We start from the raw sequence: 17,467 nt of genomic DNA on the forward strand, positions 1-17,467 counted from the left end.
AGACAGCAGAGGTCCAGCCATCAGCCTGCCAGCTCAACCCTCTAATGTATATTTCAGATAAATTAAAATGTTTGAGTGATTTAACTCAACACTGCATCTCAAAAGCAATTTTTTCCCCTTAATGTGAGGTGTTGATAAAAGTGGAGGGGTCATTCCCCATTTTAATCTCTAATATCTTTTAATCTCAGAGCATTTGATTAAATAATTTTACAGAAAAGAAGAAGAAAATTAAAGGGAAAAAAGAAATAAATGTAAATAATAATAAATGTAAAATACACATGTTGAAAATAACAAAGGATTGGTGAAGATTTTCTCTATCACTTTGTTGGTCTTCACAAACCCTTTTGTATCTAAAGAATTGTACTTTACTCCTGAATCCACTGCCATCCCATTGTTAACCTTTAAAAACATTTTTCACATAATCTTATCATCTTGTTCATTATTCTTTGTTCCTGTACCTGTAACACAGTTGGCCCAGTTTGAAATATCCTGGATCATTTGGTTCAAGCTTTACGAGGGCAACAGTTCAACCTAACTACCTAATTTATTTTAAGCCAAATATCTTTAGTTACGTAATTTAAAACTCATATTCTTGTTGCTAATGAGGCTGGCAGATTTACAAAGTCCCAATCAATTTGTCAAAGTTTTAAATGACATGCTGCAGGTAAATAACAAATACAGATGATGTGAACACAACTGCAGATGTTTCCATGCAGAATAGAATTCACTGGACGGTCAGTTTAATGACTTCTACATTCAGGTGTTGATCGTGCCTTCTTCTGTGCAATGGCCCTTTAATGTTAACGCTCATGCTTCCCAAATCCCAGGAACATATAGAGCAATTAATAACACTTTATTTCTGTTTATTAGGTATAGCTTTCTTGATATCAAGTCCTGAGTCATTGTTGTGATATGGCACAAATGAAGCCCTTTGTTTTCCAGTATCCATAATACTGAGGTCAGGGCGATGAGGTTTATTACAACAGTTTCCACTCCTTAAAAAGACAACCAATCACCCCACATTATTGATTAGGGCTTTCACTTCCGTAATACCAACTCTCCAATGTGTTTATCAATTGGTATCAGTATCGTTCCTACCTGGAGTGGAATCTTTGCCCTGATTTTCAGCTATTTTTAATCCCTCCAATGTGAAAAGAAAAAATACCATAAAATGCTTCTTTTGGTGGAATTGTAATTTAAAAGGTTTTTAAAAAAACAGATATTTAATGTATCTCATTGATGCCTTGGAAATTTATGAGATTCCATGTTGCAGTTTCCTTTTCTTTGAGTTTTGAGTTTTTGAGTTTTTATATGAGTTTTTGTTCTGATAGAGTTTTGCTCCTCTGCTACTGGTAAAAAGTAGTCTGATAATAGTGATGATGATGATGATGATGATGATGATGATGATGATGATGAAAAAAAGTTTTACAGCAGTGTAAATTAATTAACAACTGTTTGTGTCAGTGACAGTTTTGTGTTTGGCTCGTTTCCACAGTTGTTGATTCAACCCAATATAGAAAATGTGGAAAACCATGCCAGTGAGTATACTACTACAACTACAATGTGTTTTTAACCCTTAAAATCTCATGACACACGTTTCAAAGATTTATGAAACAGAGACCTTTATTGACAGATGACACTGTTCTCTTCTTGAAACAACTGCTGAGATACAGGTCTTACAACAGAAAATCTAATTTAATAACAAAGTCTCACATGAATGTCAAACTCAACTAAAAATAGTCATCAAGAAAAGATGGATGTGTTTCATTTAAGACTTTTGTGACACCAACAAAAAAGCTTTTTTTTTTTTGCTTAAGAAAATAAGTAAAAAGATATAAATTGTGCCATAAGCATGAAGCAAATAACCAAAAATATCACCAAGACGCAACAGCAGGCAACTCAAATAGAATTTGAAACTTTTACCACTAATAATGGTAATACATGGGTCTGTACGTTACATCTGACCTGGAGAGTAAAATAATGAAAATAAGGATCATGGTGCAAGCCAGGACTGTGGACCAGATGTTGAGGCAGCGAGCACTGGAGCCGTACTTTCGGGCACCTTCCAGGTCTCCGGCCACCTTCTTGTCTCTGGCCTGGAGGGACAAAAGCATATTAAGCAATATTAAGTGGATTCATAGTCATCCTCAACCTCCAGGTACTCAAAACCTCCAATGCTGAGAAGAGGCTCAAAATCTCCTGCAAAAGCTTTAGATTCTTATTTGCTGTGAATGTGACTGCTTTCTTCCGTTTCCCTCCATCCTTCCTTTCCTATATACTGTATATCATTGTTGTTTTGCTGATTATGTCTTCAAGGAATGTTTGGAACACATTCAAAAAACAGGCAGCATTTTTCAAACAGGCAACGGTCACACATGAACTCACCTTGATAGAATAGATGAGAGCAGCCAGTCCGAGGCAGCAGGGGTTGCAGTGGGCAAAGCAGCAGAGGGACCAGATGATGTGGTCTGGAGGGGGCTCCGTGTGGATGTTCACAGTGGTGTACTCAACCACTGCAGATGTCCCAGGTTGTCCAGGGGGCCCGTCATTCCTCCCCACCTGCAATGGGACAACCTCAGCTGGTTGACCTTCAGGATTCATTGCTCTCAGCTCAAGTGCAGTTTGAAGTGGCAGCTGCAGGTGGTTGTGCAAGAAGTTATGTGTCACTGTAAGCGTTGACTTCCCTTTGAAGGTTTTGGGGTTCTTCCGCCAAAGACCAACGAGCAAAAGAAAACACAGCACGCTTGTGTTGGCTGTTGAAAAACATGCAGTACATGATCTTTTTGCAGATTCAGTTCAAAATACGGCACAGTCTGTCCATTATGCCTTCCTTTAAATTGTGGGTCAGGGTGAGGGTTGCATTTATTTGGCAATTGACATGTAGAAGATAGCAAATGTGAAAATGGAGAAAGAAGGTTATTACATGCAACACAGGTCCACCAGCCAGGAATATGACCACTGATGTAGCTCTTATGTGTTAACCATTACGCCACTGTACTCCCCAACTGTCACATTTGTCACCTGCAAAAGAAGAGCAGCCTGATGGGATGTTTCAATGGCCTTATTCTTTTTTTCTCCAGGGGTGATGGTGTACAGTGAGATATGTCTGGATCAAATAACTGTAAACACAGACAAACTGAAAGCAGCGTGGAAACAAACGCTGATACCTGTCTGTCAACTAGAAAATTGCAGAAGGTCGGATCCCAAAGCGAACAGGCCAGCAGTTACCCAGTGGTTTACAAAACAGACGCTGGTAAAGATATAATGACTGATATAAGTACTGAACAGATGAAGCCCCACTCATGTCAGATTACTTCTAATTGATCAAACTGCACATTAAAATAAAAAGTTTTTAGTCAATCAAAATTACACATGGTACATGGTAACACAGTGAAAGTGTATCACTGTAATTGTGGAAAATAAAATCTCAGAAGCACACAGTGAAGTGAAACTTTCATTTATTGACAAATGAAACAGCTGGAAGGAAATCAGACAGGAACTGTGACTTTCATAAGAAAGTCCGGCATGCAGACTTGAAACGTGGATAAATTCCATTAAAGGCTTTTGCAACATTAATAAGTATCTGTTGCTTGAGGATCAGCTAAAATTATGCGATGAGCGTAAAGGAGAGAAGTATCACCAAGCCACAGCAGCAGGCATCCCTAACAATATTTGAAATTTAGTCTCAGTGGTAAGGGTGATATACATTATAATATATTGTAGAATATATAAGAATGAACATAAGAAAACCAGTGGCACTCAGGACATTTGCCACAATGTTGAAGCAGAAAGCAGAGGAGCCGTAGCTTCGGGCACCCTCCAGGTTTCCAGCCATCTTCCGGTCTCTGGACTGAAAAGACAAAAGCACATCTCATAAAATCTCCATTTGTGTGCACATGTGTAAGCATGATATATCTAACATCTTGAAGTGAAGAATATTCTTCGCCTCCCAACTGTAATTCCTCTGAATGATGATTCTTGTCACGGTCATTGATGGATAGATCTATCTATCCATCTATCTAGAGTTAGATGTTACAGCTGGTTTGCTAGAAAATAAACCTGAAAAAGCCCTGTTGCACTACAGGAACTTAACCCATAATCTGGAGCTGAACTTTTAATAACCCGCAATGATCTGATTCAAGCTTCTGCCTTTTTTTTTTCTCCATGTTTTACAAGCAAGAACACTTTTTAATAGATGTCATCGAAAGAGGCAACATCACTTCAAACTGACAAATGTCATTTTCATGCACCATTTGGTAGCTGAGTGCACCTACAGTTATCTCTTGTAATTTATCTTTTTTTCTTTTTTCTTTCATGGTTATCAGTATGAATAAATGAACAGAGGGGCCCAATCTGCAGTTGCAGGTCACAAACATGTGGCCGACACCAGCTCTGTGGTGCTGAAGTTGCTGCTCTACCATCCACCCCGCTCTGTACCATCAACCCTTACGAGGAAGACTGGAAGATGAAGGTGAAGAACCTGGCAGGACAAAGTGCAATCATCTCAGAGCTTTTTTTTTTTTTTCTTAATAGGAAACTGAAGTGTAATGATGCAGCATTTGGTGCACTGCCCTGCCATTCAGTGGAAAAAAATAGCTTACTGCTGTAAATGTTATAAGACGATTTTAACTGCGCAATCCGAACCATACTGGAAAATGTATTGAAACTAGAAACATATTCCCCAACACTGTCCACACAATCTACAGTTTACACAGACAAATGCATAACATGGCAAAACATGATTTGGATTTTGTAAAGCAGAGTATTACGCGTGGACCAAAACACACTTCCTTGCAGTGCTTATCTAAACATGTCCCCGATTATTAATTACACTGTTTGCCGTGTAGCATTTCTTTCACCTCAGAGTGAAATATTTATTTAATATTCAGTACAATGAGCAGAGCTGAATTTTTGGTTCAGGAACTCGTCCCCAAAGCAGGGGGAGTGCAGTGGAAACAAAAGCAGAATCTGTGACAAAGGACATGTCAGGTTACATGTCATTGAGTTTCTATAGAGGAAAAGGCCTACACGTGCAATAAGATTGTTAGACATTAATAAAGTGTAAAATACTCCGAGTATATTTAGATATTGCTAAAACTCTCATTACTTCCACTTAAATGTGCCAAAACACAAGACTGGTACAAGAGTGACAGAATTCATAAGCGCTTCATAACTGTCACACATGAACTCACCTTGACAGAATGGATGAGAGCCACCAGCCCAAGGCAGAATGGGTTGGAGTAGACCAAGGAGAAGAGGGACCAGATGATGTAGTCTTTAGGGGGCTCAGTGATGACATTCACAGTGGTGTACTGAACCGCTGCAGATCCCCCAGGCTGTCCAGGGGCAACACTGTACTGCCCCACCTGCAATGGGACAGCCTCAGCCCGATAACCAACAGGATTCATTGCTGTGAGCTCAACTGCAGTTTGGAGTGGAGAATGGTGTGTAAGAAGTAAAGTGTCACTGTCGACATGATATTGATTTCCTTTTAAAGGTTTTTGGGGTTGGCACAGGCCTATTTTTCTTCTGTTAAAAGCCAATGAGACATAAGCAAACTGACCACACTTGGTTGCTTGTCTGCAGAATCAGAGGCACGTTTTCAGAGGAATAAAGGTCTTTATTAGCATCACAAAGACCTGAGTTAGTCTGAAAGAGTAACTGAAATATAGTCAAAAGTACAGCTTCTTATGGTTCCTTTTGTAGAAACACATGGTGAGAGCACACTTCCATACCCTTCCCATTATGATCTATTGGTTTCATGTCAATATCATGATGTCTCCCTTCCAGTCATTGGCTTGTCTACCGTTTACCTATCCTTGGCAGGCAAATGACTGTGTTTGTCATCAGCACTGGGAGGACAGGATGTGCAGGTCACTGCAGCGCTGGTCTGTTGGTCCAGGCTGAACTATTTCAGCCTGTACTGGATGGATTACCATGTAATTTTGTACAAAACATTTGTGTTCCCCAGAGGATGAATACAAATGAGTTTTCCTGTTGCACCATCAGCATGTCAAAGCTTTCACTTAACCTTCTTGACATCTACATCTATGTGATGGACTGGCACAAAATTTGGCAGGATTCAGGTTGAATTGCGATATACTTTGATGATCCTCTTACTTACACACAGCACCAAGCATCAAGTCAAAATTTCCATTTGGTTTATGTTTAAATTACTGCAACAACCCAGCATTGTACCTGTGGGCAGGAAATGGGGGAGTTGAAACAAAGAAATAAATAATTGGATTGTGGGTGGTGGCCACAGCTTTAACCCCCCCCCCCCCCCCCCCCGATTGCTGCTGAAATAATATATCACCAAGTGTAGATAATTCATAGAATTAGCATGTACTGCAATATGGATTTGGAACACAGACCTGATCTTGGTCGGATGATGATGTAGCATGAGATACATCTAGATGAGAAAAAAACTGAAACCAGCGGTTAAGAAGCTGGTGTGTGTTGGTGTGCTAGAGGATTACAGGAGGCTGGTTTTAGGCCAGCAGAGGCCCATTGTTTTATCAAACAACTGAAGAACAGAAAGCTCTGCAGTGTTAGCAGGAAACCCGCAAATGTCAGTTTAAATCTGTTGTGCTGCTGTTTGATCAAACTGCAGCTCAATGATATTTCAACTTCATTTCACACACTGTAGTGAAAGATCCCCAATGATGCAAACGTGCTCTGAAACGACAGCTAGACCAGAGGAAATGGAGACAACTGAAAGCTGCTGATAAGCTTTGATTACAAATTAAAACAGGCATTGAGTACACACCTCATCTGAAACAGCTTCACAACTTGAACATTAATAAAAAATAAAATAAAATCAGTTTACATTCAGATCAAGAACATTTGACAGTTTAGAAAAACATAATAGCAGGTTACATGGACAATTCATATTGGACGGTGATATGTTTGATTTGAGTGTGTTTGCATCCTGTTGTGGAGATGTGTGGTCTCTTCACAGGATGAACGTGACCAACATGATATTTTTAAACTTGAGGTCAGTTGGAAATAACTGGGTTTCTCTCCAAACTTTGTGACCATTTAACTTCAGATTAGAACTTCATAGTCACTGTAGATTTACCACTAAATTACATCTTCTGACGTTATTTTTCTAATGGTACTAATGTACAATCTCTTCATGTGAACAACTGGCTATTTTGTCTAAATAGAGCAATTCATAACAGATTATTTCAGATTAAAGTCACCTATGTTTTGTAGTTTTTGTACAAAAAAAAAAAAAAAAGGCACAGAAGAGTGTTTTAGTTGTAAGGTAAATATCTCATCTTGAAACTTGCTCAAGAGACATTCAGACATTCAGCCAATGAAATGATTATGAAGAGATTTCTCATTGCCATTTCTACTAACCTTAATTTCAATATCCTACTCTTCATAATGAATTCCTGTCTGCTGTTTACTGTCAGTTTCAGTCAAGCATGAAGAAAACTTCCCAAAACTCATTATTGTCCAAACAAGCTAATCCTGCATACCAAATCCAGGTATTTTACCAACTTCAATCAAGATTTTTGTTTTTACAAATGTTTTTTTGAATGTTGAGAGAAGAAATTTTGAACAGCTGGATTTTTTTCTTTACATTTTAACTACAGAAAAGATTTGGATCATAACAACATAGTGGTATGCACACAACCTGAGGAATTATAGGCAACAATCATCATTCATTATACTACTACACAGCAGTTGGGATTAATTCCTGTAACGCTATAAAATCAAAACGCAAAATAAAATATTTAAATTACTTTCAAGGCGTTATACATGGTAAATGGCATTTCTTTTTTTAAATGGCTGTTCAATCAAGATAAATTTACCTCATCTGGTTTTTAACACACATTTAGAAGAAAATCTATCATTTGGATTGAATTAAAAAATGAACTAACCCTGACAATACAAGGTTAGTATTTCAGTCTTATCAAGTAATGTCTATTCTTGTTACTGGTAGTAGCAGTTGTTATCATATAAGTGCATTTGTTGCTAGAGAAATGAGGAGGGCTGCCCCTGACAGACATTTAAGGCATCACATCTTGGAGGACGCAGCGATGGCCGAGGCTCCTGGACGGCTGTAAACACGCACCGTTGAGCTCTGAGGAAAACAAAGAGGAAAAGAGAGAAAGATGGGATCAGCTATTTTAATGTCCAGAATATGCACAGCATAACAATTAACTGGTGTCATTATGAAATACTAACACTAGAAACCCCTGATTTTTTAAATGGGTCCTGTGATCAATGTGCCCGTTGTCTATCATTTAATAACTTTACAATTTATTTAATTTCGCTATTTAGTGTGATCTCACCACGAGGCTAAATCCCATCCCTTATCTATAATTATCTTTGAAGGTGAAGTGTTAAATGGCTCCACCTTTGTCACTTCAGGAGGAGGTTTTCCTTACAGCGCTCTCTGTGCTGGAGGATTCCATGTGTGTTTTTGTTTTGTTAAAATATTTATACATTAGAAAGTCTGGCTACTATTTGCTATTTATTTTAATTTATAAAATATTTTCCTACACAGGAGATCTAGGCTATTATGCCGGTTCTGCAAGTGTAAAAATAAATCCCTTGATAAAAACAAAACATTTATATCGGCATTCCATTCTAAATAGTACATTTTGATCTTGTCGGTTAACGAGCGTCGGCTATAGGTCAGAAAAAAAAATTCAAAATGAGCATCCCTGGTAGCATCTGTAGGATGTACCACTTAACACTGGATGGAAACTCTGTTCCATGTTGGACAGGGACTGTGTTTACCTTCTGGGCCTCTGCATTGTACTTGTTCAGAAGTGTCTGAACCCTGTTTCCATAGTCTGGATGGATAGCCTTCAAGTTCTCCACCTGCAGGAAGACGGACAATGAAATTTAAAGGCACCGAAAATGCAACAGCTTCTCACCATATGTACCATCTGCCAAAATTAGAACCATGTTTCTCATGAGAGATTTCTTTTTTTCCCTCTGTGCTCTTCTCACTTTGAAGTGAATCAGAATGTGATGACAGTTGGTGGATTGATTATTCGGTCCCTGTTTTAAGTGTTAATTAATAATCCTTAATTATGTTTTTAATAGTTGTGTTTTTTTGTAATTTATTGTTATAGAATAAAATCCCTAAGCAATGAAGACAAGTTTTCAGTTCCCCAACATCCAATTTAAGCCTTTCTGAGGGTTGACAGAGTTTCTAACATTTGGTGGATATTTTTCATGTGAAGTGAAAAACTGTGACATGACCACAGTGCAAAATGAAGCACAAAAGCTAGCGAAGTGAAATCTTTACCCACCTTTGCACAAAGCCACAGGGGTTCATGTGGCTGTGAACTGTTGGCAGAGGGGGTGGGCAAAGGAGGCATGTGAGAAAATAAAACTAAATGTCCGAATGGAAACTTACGTACTATCTAAATGTTATTTTGTAAGTTTGAAAATATCTAGTGGTTTTCTGTAGGGTACTGTGTTGGACCAATGCAATAAATACCAACCCAATATATCTGGACCATAGGTGAAGAATTTGGTTATTGTGCTTCTGTTGTTGTGCTGTTATTATTTACAATAACTACATTTTCTATGATAATTATTCATTTATGCATATAAACTTTGCACACACTTTCCCATGACAAATTTTTTCCTGTTGAAAAACTGATTCAGTGCATTGGCCAGATTAATAATTCCTTGTCCCAGAGCTGTCGATGACTAAAGTCACTTTTCCCAACAGTCCAACAAAATTTTTAATTTTCCAACAAAAGGAAAATTAAGATCTTCCCCAAATATACAGCTTATCTGCTTGTACAACACAGAAAACAGCCAGACCTCTTCAAATAAAAATAAAGAAAGAAAGAAAAAAAGAAAATGCTCAGTGTTCTGATAGCAGGATCAAAGATCAGCAAGATTTATCCAGTAACTATACTGTCAGTGCCTCATTCTGGGACTAATTACCAGACAATCGAAGCTTCCTGCTACCCTCTAATGTGTTTATTGATTTTATGTTTCTCTTTTTTTCTTTATTTTACTTTTTATATCAGTATTAACCTCTACACTAACATTTTCTTTGTAATCTTTTAAAGTGTGTTTTAAATGCACTTTGAAAGCGCCCTGAGTATGAACTGGGTTATAGAAAAACATTTTCTTAACACCTACATAACCACAGAGCCCTGGTACATTTGGTGTTTCCAAAAGCTACATCCTGTGGTTTCATTGTGCTGCATCTCTGAATGCATGCAATCTGTTCAACAACCTGATAGTTTACTGTCATTCTTGCCCTGAGTGGATCATACAAGGTGATGTGGACTCACCATGCGCTTCTGGATGAAGAGTTGGGCTCCCTTCAGGGCCCCTGCCATGTTCTGGCAAAGTCTCTGGCGCTCCTCTTCGTTCAGCACTTGGGTGTAGAAGGTACACACCTGCAATCAAACACAAAGACAGGCTGATGTGATCAGGTGATGAAAGTGGATCACACAAAATGAGGTTCATTTAAGTGCACTACATAAAGGAATGGCAGTTTGAAAAATTTCGATTGGGTGATGATGCTGTAGGTTTGGCACTATGAGCAACACATCATTTTATATGAAAGCCTTGATTAGTGCAAGCTTTTTAATAATACTTGAACTGAAAACGAACCTTCAAACAGAATAATGAGTCTATGAGAGAAAGAAAAAAAGATGACCAAAGGGGCTGAGGCTGAAGCCATAGTTTATTATGCTGACAATCCTGACAAAATAATATTTATCCAGTCGAGACATTTATGGATTTTGTGGGGGGGGGGGGTTTCGCAAAAGAAACTAACAGATCATTTTTTTGGCTTCATGTTGGCTTCTGATAATTCTTTAAAATTATTAATTAGTAGACTCGCAGACACAAAGACAAATTCACTTAATCATGCTGGAAATATTTGCTTTTAAATTGACTGCTGTACTGATAAGCAAAATGTAATTTCTATTTATATAACTAGTGAAGAGTTGACAGTTTTACAGTATTTGATGAAATCAGAGTGAGGTTTTAGATGGTGCCATATACCTCAATCAGGAGAACTGCCCCCATATTTAAAGACACAGCTTATGCAATTGGGACAACAATTTTGTGACTGGTAAATGTTTAAGTAAGTAAGTCAGCAATGAAGCATGCAAGAGATGCTTGCCAGCAAAACCATGGACTTCTGGCCTTTATGTGCTGGTCACCTTAATGCTCTGTACAGCCAGGAAGTGTGGCACAAATGGCTTGGCCATAGAAAACACGCCGATAAAAGAGCCTGTGAGTTTATATTTACCTGTGTGGTATTATCTTCATCTGCACTGTTGTAACGGCCCACATCTGGAGAAACCTTGAACTTGGACTCCACAAACTGAGGCTGGGTCTCTGGGGCACTGAAGCTGTTGGGATAATAGTTTGGAGCTCCACCTGGAGGCCAGACAGACCAAACACTGGTGAGTCAGGTAGTGAGAAAAATGGGCAGATGAGGGCTGAATTCTGCACCATACTTTACTGAGACAAGCAAAAGATATGCAAATGGCGATACCCTCTGGTCAACCATTGGTATTACATTTGTATGGAGAGATTAAATCCAAGACGATGATCACAAAATTTGTCAGAATGTAAGGGTCTCATTACTATTATTATTGATATTTTGTTAAATAAAGCTTATTTAACAAAAACAGACCATTCTTAAATAGAATCTACAGAGCTGATCTTAAACACTGAGGCTGACTATACAAATGTGTATCCATACAGGCTTGACACTTATATCTAACTAACTAATATCACAATATTATACATGTTAAAAAAAAAGATTCATTATTGAACCACACCTCCTGCTCGAAGACTTAAGCATTTGTGTCCGTTCTTGTTATTGCATGCACAAGGAAACAGACACACAGGCTGAACTATGACTTACCTTGGTTGTCAAACATACACATCGGACCATCACGCTGGTAGTTGGCCACACGGGCCCTGAAGGGGCAGTTGACGGGGATCTGCAGGTAGTTGGCTCCCAGCCGGTGTCGATGTGTGTCTGGGTAGGAGAAGAGACGACCCTAGACAAAGGAATGGGAGAAGACACAGAGCATTGTTCCACTGGAGAGTCGATTTTATTTAAAAAAAATGGGGATAACAGCACAGTTTCACATGAAAGGTGCCACAAATAGTTGTGTAACAAATGAAAAACCGTAGAGAGAGAGAGGTTCCACCAAATTATATGAACAAACTCTTAGGAATTTGTCTTTTGATGTGCTTTATGGTAATGCACATTTAGATAAACCGGCAGCAAACTATAGTTTTTATAGACAGTTTAGTTATTTATTAACTTATTTCACTTCAGTCTCACTGAAAAAAATGTCAAGAGAATCTGTACAATCCGTTGTGGCATTACCTGCAGCATCTTGTCGGGGCTCGGCTCGATGCCTGGTGGCATGTTGCTGGGGTCAAAGGCCAGCTGTTCCACCTCTGCAAAGTAGTTGACTGGGTTCCTGTTGAGGACCATTCTGCCCACGGGGATCAACGGGTATTCTTTATGTGACCAAACCTGAAAGAGAATATTCCATTAGCCAAAAAATACTGAAGTGACACACCCAGGGAAGTATTTGTCATGTACACAAGACCTTTCTGAGCTTTCCCCGGTTTCGTATTTATATAAATATTCAAAACTAGATATCTGATGCTGGCCACAAAAAAAATGCCACTATAACACTGACATAAACACTTTATTCTATTTGCTGGATGGTTAAAAATCATAATTTAGTAAAGTCATGATCACAGTCCAAACGGTAAAAATGCCTGTATGTGCTCATGGCTTATTTTGTTTTGCAAATTTTTCCCTCAACAATGTAGCTGTGAAAAAGATATTTCTCCAAGTTGTAATCAGTTTGTAGGGCTTCTCCCACTAACAACTAACCAGGTTTTGTTTGACAAATAATTTTTTTGTTGATTTGTTTTGATGGATAATGGCTTTCACTGGCATCACAGAAATCTTCACAAATATGCCTTTGTCTTAATAATTCCAATCAACTTTCTTACTATTACTTCTCTTCGTCAAATCTATCACCCAGTGTCCTGACGGGAGTTTCAGTCAAAACTGCAAATAATGCAAAAACACCTGTGATAATGTCAATAGTTCCATGCAATAAACACATTTAAGTACTCTGCATGCAACTGCATCTGGTGTTTTTTTTTTTTTTTCAACTTTATAACCCAGAATGCACTGCTGTGGAGGGATGCTGTACCTTGGTCAGATCGAAGGGGTTGAACTGGAACCTCTCGGCCTGCTCAAAGGTCATGACCTGGATGTAAAAGGTCCAGGATGGGAAGTTACCATTGGCGATGGCATTAAACAGATCTCCAATTGCATAATCTGGGTTGGTGGCTGCCAGCCGGTCGGCCTCCTCCACTGACAGATTCTTTATTCCTTGATCAGTCTAAAAAAAAAAACAAAAAAAAAAACATGACACAGAACTAAGCAATAGCAAAAAAAAAAAATCCCAGGAGGTAGATCAATAAAGTTCACCTGAGCTCAAACAGACCTTGTAGTGGAACTTGCAGTAGACGCGCTCTCCATCAGAATTGACCAGTTTGAAGGTGTGCGAGCCGTAGCCGTTCATGTGACGGTGGCCATCAGGCAAACCGCGATCACTGAAGAGGAAAGACACCTGCACAGAAGATACGGGACAGAAGACAAGATAATGATATTTCTGTTGCAACTAATGTTGACATTAACCCATCAAACTATTACTTCAAGTATAATTACAATGAGGTAAATCCTTCCGAATAATGCAAGAGCAACAGTTCACTGCAACACTAAATTACTTATATATATATATATATATATATTTGGTTTCTATTTTAAATCACGTCAAGTTCCATCAACTAATTCATCTTTCTTTTTGAAATTCTCCTCTGTACACTTGAACAGACATTGCCTTCAAGAACAGCCTCAGGCTCAGCAGCAGCTACCTGATGCAGACTCTCAGGCCTCAGGCTCCAGAAGTCCCACACCATATCAGGGTCTTTCATGTGGGTTTGGGGATTGCGCTTCTGGGAGTGGATGAAGGACGGGAACTGCACGGGGTACAAGGCACAAGTCAATGTGATATGTTTAATAACTTGATTCATGTTGACAAAAATGTGAAAATTCAAAAATTTGTTTTTGATCATATTCATCTCACAGAAGGACATATGTAGTCTCTGGAATGAATTCAACTGATGAAACTACTTCTACTACTTCATGTTTGAGAGAAAACTACAGACTGTTCAGCTATAGCATTGTGCCCCTCATCTGGCTCATACATCCCCGAGGCCCACTCACCAGCAGGGCGTCCTTGATGAAGAAAATGGGGGTGTTGTTGCCTGTCAGGTCCCAGTTGCCCTCCTCAGTGTAAAACTTGACGGCAAAGCCTCGGGGGTCTCGCACTGTGTCTGCTGATCCCGACTCCCCCGCTGGAATTAAATGCAAATGAGAGATGACATTTTCCTTGTATATTAGTGAATTAATATGTTGGCACTGCACAAAGATTGTTCTAAACTTAAAGCAAATTAAAGGGCCTCGATGACCAGTTGATTCACAGAAAAATGATTGGCAAAGTCAATAAATCATTTAAGTCACTTTTCAAGTAAAACCACTAAAATGTTGTGATGGTACCCAGCTTCTCAAATGTAGCTTTTCCTTGCCCTATATTATACTGAACTAATATCTCTGAGTTTTAAACTTCTGGTCAGATAAAATAAGACATATGAAGACATCACCTTGGACTTGAATATTTTAGTCTGAGTTAGAGGGGAACGGGTGGTGTTTGTAACTGTCATCTCATCTCATGAAATTAGCGCAATTTTCTAAAATATTCTTGCAAGTGTAAAGTGAGAGTGGCATCATGCACCTTCCAATAACACTCATACTAATCTTCTTAGCCATCCGAGCCAATGAATGTGCCAAACTAACATGCTCAGGGCACAACCCACCTGTTGAAGAGAGATAACCAGTGTGGTGCCAGTTTCATACAACCAACAACCATAAAAGTAGGCAATACTTAAATTACAAGTGTCCTTATTATAAATATTTTTTAAAAAATGACTAATTTTACTCATTTGATACTTCAAAATATATCATTTAGAGCAGATAAAAATATTTGAGAATTTAATATCATAGAAGACGGTACAGGTTTAAAATCAGAGAGAAATCAATAATACAAAGTTGAGGTAAAAACAACAAAAAAAACTGGATAAAAGGATTTGCATAATCTTCAGCTCATTTATGTTTCCCCCCCATCTTTCTCTTCATCTTTCTACAAGCTTATTCTATGTTTGCAGCAAACATCAGCAGCAAGAACCATGACAATGTGTGAGGACATAAAATCAGAAAATATATCTCGTCCTTAAAAAGAATTCTAGATTGATGTTTTAGAAGAAAATGTAATAATAATAATAAAACAATGATAAGGTATGAATCATACTTGGAGACACTGCAGTTTATTCTTACCCACAGTGGAGAAGCGGACAGCGATAGGTGTAGTCTTGCCGACATGCTCAAACACCTTGGCCTTGCTGTAGCGGGTGATGTCATGCGTCACCTCAAAGTAGCCAAACGCCCCTGCATGATGGAGGAAAATGATAGTACATGTCTTTGTTTATATCAGCTTAGTCATGTCTGGTTTCAATAGCTGGCAGCTACCTGGGTGTTATTCTATATCACCAAGCCCTAGAAAGAATGCAGCTCCCTCCAGAGTAGGACAACAAATAATTTGTTCAATATCTGCCCTGTCTATGACCTTGATCTGAAAAGCTTGCAAAGATTAGCATTTGACTGGAGCTAATCCACAAACAAGAAACACCCTCATATGCTTTTTTCCTACTTTTCTGTCAGTTACTTCTGTTGGAACAAGCAACAATATCCTTTTTGTAATAGGAAATAATCAGGATATAAAATTCCTCTGTTTTGACAAATACAAAATCGCTGTAGTACTACTACTACTACTATAGCATAGTAGCACCTTTACTGTGTAATGTAAACCGTATGTAGCCGCCATAGAGGTGACACAGAGCGAGCTACGCAGGAGAAACTGATCACTGCCTGACACTCACCTGCACCTTTGGCATGCACCACTCTCTCTGGGATTCGCTCCCTGTCAAAGTGGGCCATCTCGTCTGTGAAGACCACATCTTGGACTAGCAGAGGTCCCCTGGGTCCTGCAGTCTGCAGGTTTAGCTTGTCTCCAACAGGATGGCCAGCCCCTGTGGTCAGCGTGTCTGGCCTCTGATGTGAACAACACCAGAATTTAAAAAAACAAACATATGTAAGGTCAATTACAAAGAACTTCCTGTGTGCATGTATCACAATCTACTACAAACAAGGCTTCTACTAACAATTATTTTTTATTAATAAAACTGTTGATTATGATTTGATTGATTGTTTAATCTATAAAATGCCACCAAAAGTGGAAAATGGCCATAAGAGAGCCCAAGATGATTTCTTCAACGGTTTGTTTTGGTAGAAATAAAGCCAAAGAAATTTCAATTGAAAATGAAACACAAATAAAGCAGCAAATCTTCACTCAAAACTGTTGCTATTAACTTACCCTTATATCTATAATGCTTAGAAAACTGCAATCATATTTCTGCAACTAGCATGACACTGATGGCGGCAGCGTTGCATCAACAAAAAAATAAATAAATGTGACTTCACCAAATTAATGAGCTGAAATCACATGAACTAAATTAAAATTAAACTGATACAGTTTTCATTATTTTCACAGCTGTAAATTATTTTCAGAAGGTGAACTCTACTTGACACTAGCTGTTTGCACTGTTGTGTTCTGGTTACATAACTGACATGGTTAAAGTTCAGCCACAAACTCTGGACAATGACCTACTTCATATCTATACACTAACTTACTCACCTAAAAGGGTTTTCAGCTGTGTTTATTTACTGAGAAACAGTTTGGGTTATGTTATGTGATGTCTTTGAAAGGCTAGTTTAGTATGTAAAGTTAGCAAGCGACTGTTGGTGGGTTTGCTGGACAGTCCGTTACAATAATAACGGTTATAAACGGTCACAATACAAACAGTTAACCTAGCACAGACCTACTAGGAAAGCTTGTATTTACATGTCTGCAAAATCATTCTTCGGTGTTGAAGGCTAGCTTGAGCGACAAGCTATCTTTATGTTGAGGTTGTTAACGTTAGCTTGTTACCCCGAATGACCTCTCACCGATTTACCCCAAGTTAGGCAGCGCTGCACAGCAAATGTGGGGCGTATACAGACCTGAGAGCCTCTGTTGTCCTTCCATATCTTCATTTGATCGGTAGTTTTATCTCTGTTGTCAGCCATCTCGACGGGTCAGTGCTAACAGACGTTTGGACTGTGAAGGAGATGTTGCAGAGAAACGCGCTATCGTTTTATCCCGATGCCTGAAAAATTCTTCCTGGACTTTGCTCGATATGACCCCGCCCCCCGTGTGTCCCTCTCCTCTGGTTGGCTGAAAGGAGGAAACTGACCTAC

The 17,467-nt window shown here is 38.8% G+C and overlaps 3 protein-coding genes across 3 annotated transcripts; all 3 read right to left on the reverse strand.

Annotated features, from left to right (window-relative positions):
- Positions 1–1,605: 1,605 nt before the first annotated feature.
- Positions 1,606–2,640, reverse strand: LOC111650352 (dispanin subfamily A member 2b-like). The gene is made up of 2 exons (XM_023400228.2): positions 2,386–2,640; positions 1,606–2,096 (listed from the first exon to the last, which is right to left on the reverse strand). The coding sequence occupies exons 1-2, from the start codon at positions 2,599–2,601 to the stop codon at positions 1,926–1,928; spliced, it is 387 nt and encodes a 128-aa protein (XP_023255996.1). The 5' UTR covers positions 2,602–2,640; the 3' UTR covers positions 1,606–1,925.
- Positions 2,641–3,441: 801 nt separating this feature from the next.
- LOC111650423 (dispanin subfamily A member 2b-like) lies at positions 3,442–6,576 on the reverse strand. Its single transcript, XM_023400324.2, has 2 exons — positions 5,193–6,576; positions 3,442–3,850 (listed from the first exon to the last, which is right to left on the reverse strand). Exons 1-2 carry the CDS (start codon positions 5,406–5,408, stop codon positions 3,686–3,688), a joined length of 381 nt encoding a protein of 126 aa, XP_023256092.1. The 5' UTR covers positions 5,409–6,576; the 3' UTR covers positions 3,442–3,685.
- A 139-nt stretch (positions 6,577–6,715) lies between these two features.
- On the reverse strand, positions 6,716–17,390 carry cat (catalase). Its single transcript, XM_023400315.2, has 13 exons — positions 17,231–17,390; positions 16,051–16,222; positions 15,449–15,559; positions 14,282–14,412; positions 13,930–14,034; positions 13,500–13,625; positions 13,203–13,394; positions 12,353–12,505; positions 11,879–12,017; positions 11,255–11,385; positions 10,284–10,391; positions 8,758–8,841; positions 6,716–8,095 (listed from the first exon to the last, which is right to left on the reverse strand). The coding sequence occupies exons 1-13, from the start codon at positions 17,294–17,296 to the stop codon at positions 8,030–8,032; spliced, it is 1,584 nt and encodes a 527-aa protein (XP_023256083.1). The 5' UTR covers positions 17,297–17,390; the 3' UTR covers positions 6,716–8,029.
- Positions 17,391–17,467: the final 77 nt, after the last annotated feature.

The sequence above is a fragment of the Seriola lalandi genome, unplaced genomic scaffold, assembly GCF_002814215.2.
Source record: "Seriola lalandi dorsalis isolate HSWRI2012SDOR001 ecotype SW California unplaced genomic scaffold, Sedor1 jcf7180002052274, whole genome shotgun sequence".
Taxonomy (NCBI): Eukaryota; Metazoa; Chordata; class Actinopteri; order Carangiformes; family Carangidae; genus Seriola; species Seriola lalandi.

Excerpts from the sequence above, each read along its gene's own strand:
- LOC111650352 (XM_023400228.2), bottom strand. The coding sequence starts at position 2,601 with ATGAATCCTGAAGGTCAACCAGCTGAGGTTGTCCCATTGCAGGTGGGG. Across the intron at positions 2,097-2,385 it reads CTCTCATCTATTCTATCAAG|GCCAGAGACAAGAAGGTGGC; the intron begins GTGAGTTCATGT and ends TTGTCCCTCCAG.
- LOC111650423 (XM_023400324.2), bottom strand. The coding sequence starts at position 5,408 with ATGAATCCTGTTGGTTATCGGGCTGAGGCTGTCCCATTGCAGGTGGGG. Across the intron at positions 3,851-5,192 it reads CTCTCATCCATTCTGTCAAG|TCCAGAGACCGGAAGATGGC; the intron begins GTGAGTTCATGT and ends TTGTCTTTTCAG.
- cat (XM_023400315.2), bottom strand. The coding sequence starts at position 17,296 with ATGGCTGACAACAGAGATAAAACTACCGATCAAATGAAGATATGGAAG. Across the intron at positions 13,626-13,929 it reads GGCCTGAGAGTCTGCATCAG|GTGTCTTTCCTCTTCAGTGA; the intron begins GTAGCTGCTGCT and ends TCTTCTGTGCAG. Across the intron at positions 12,018-12,352 it reads GCCCCGACAAGATGCTGCAG|GGTCGTCTCTTCTCCTACCC; the intron begins GTAATGCCACAA and ends TCCTTTGTCTAG.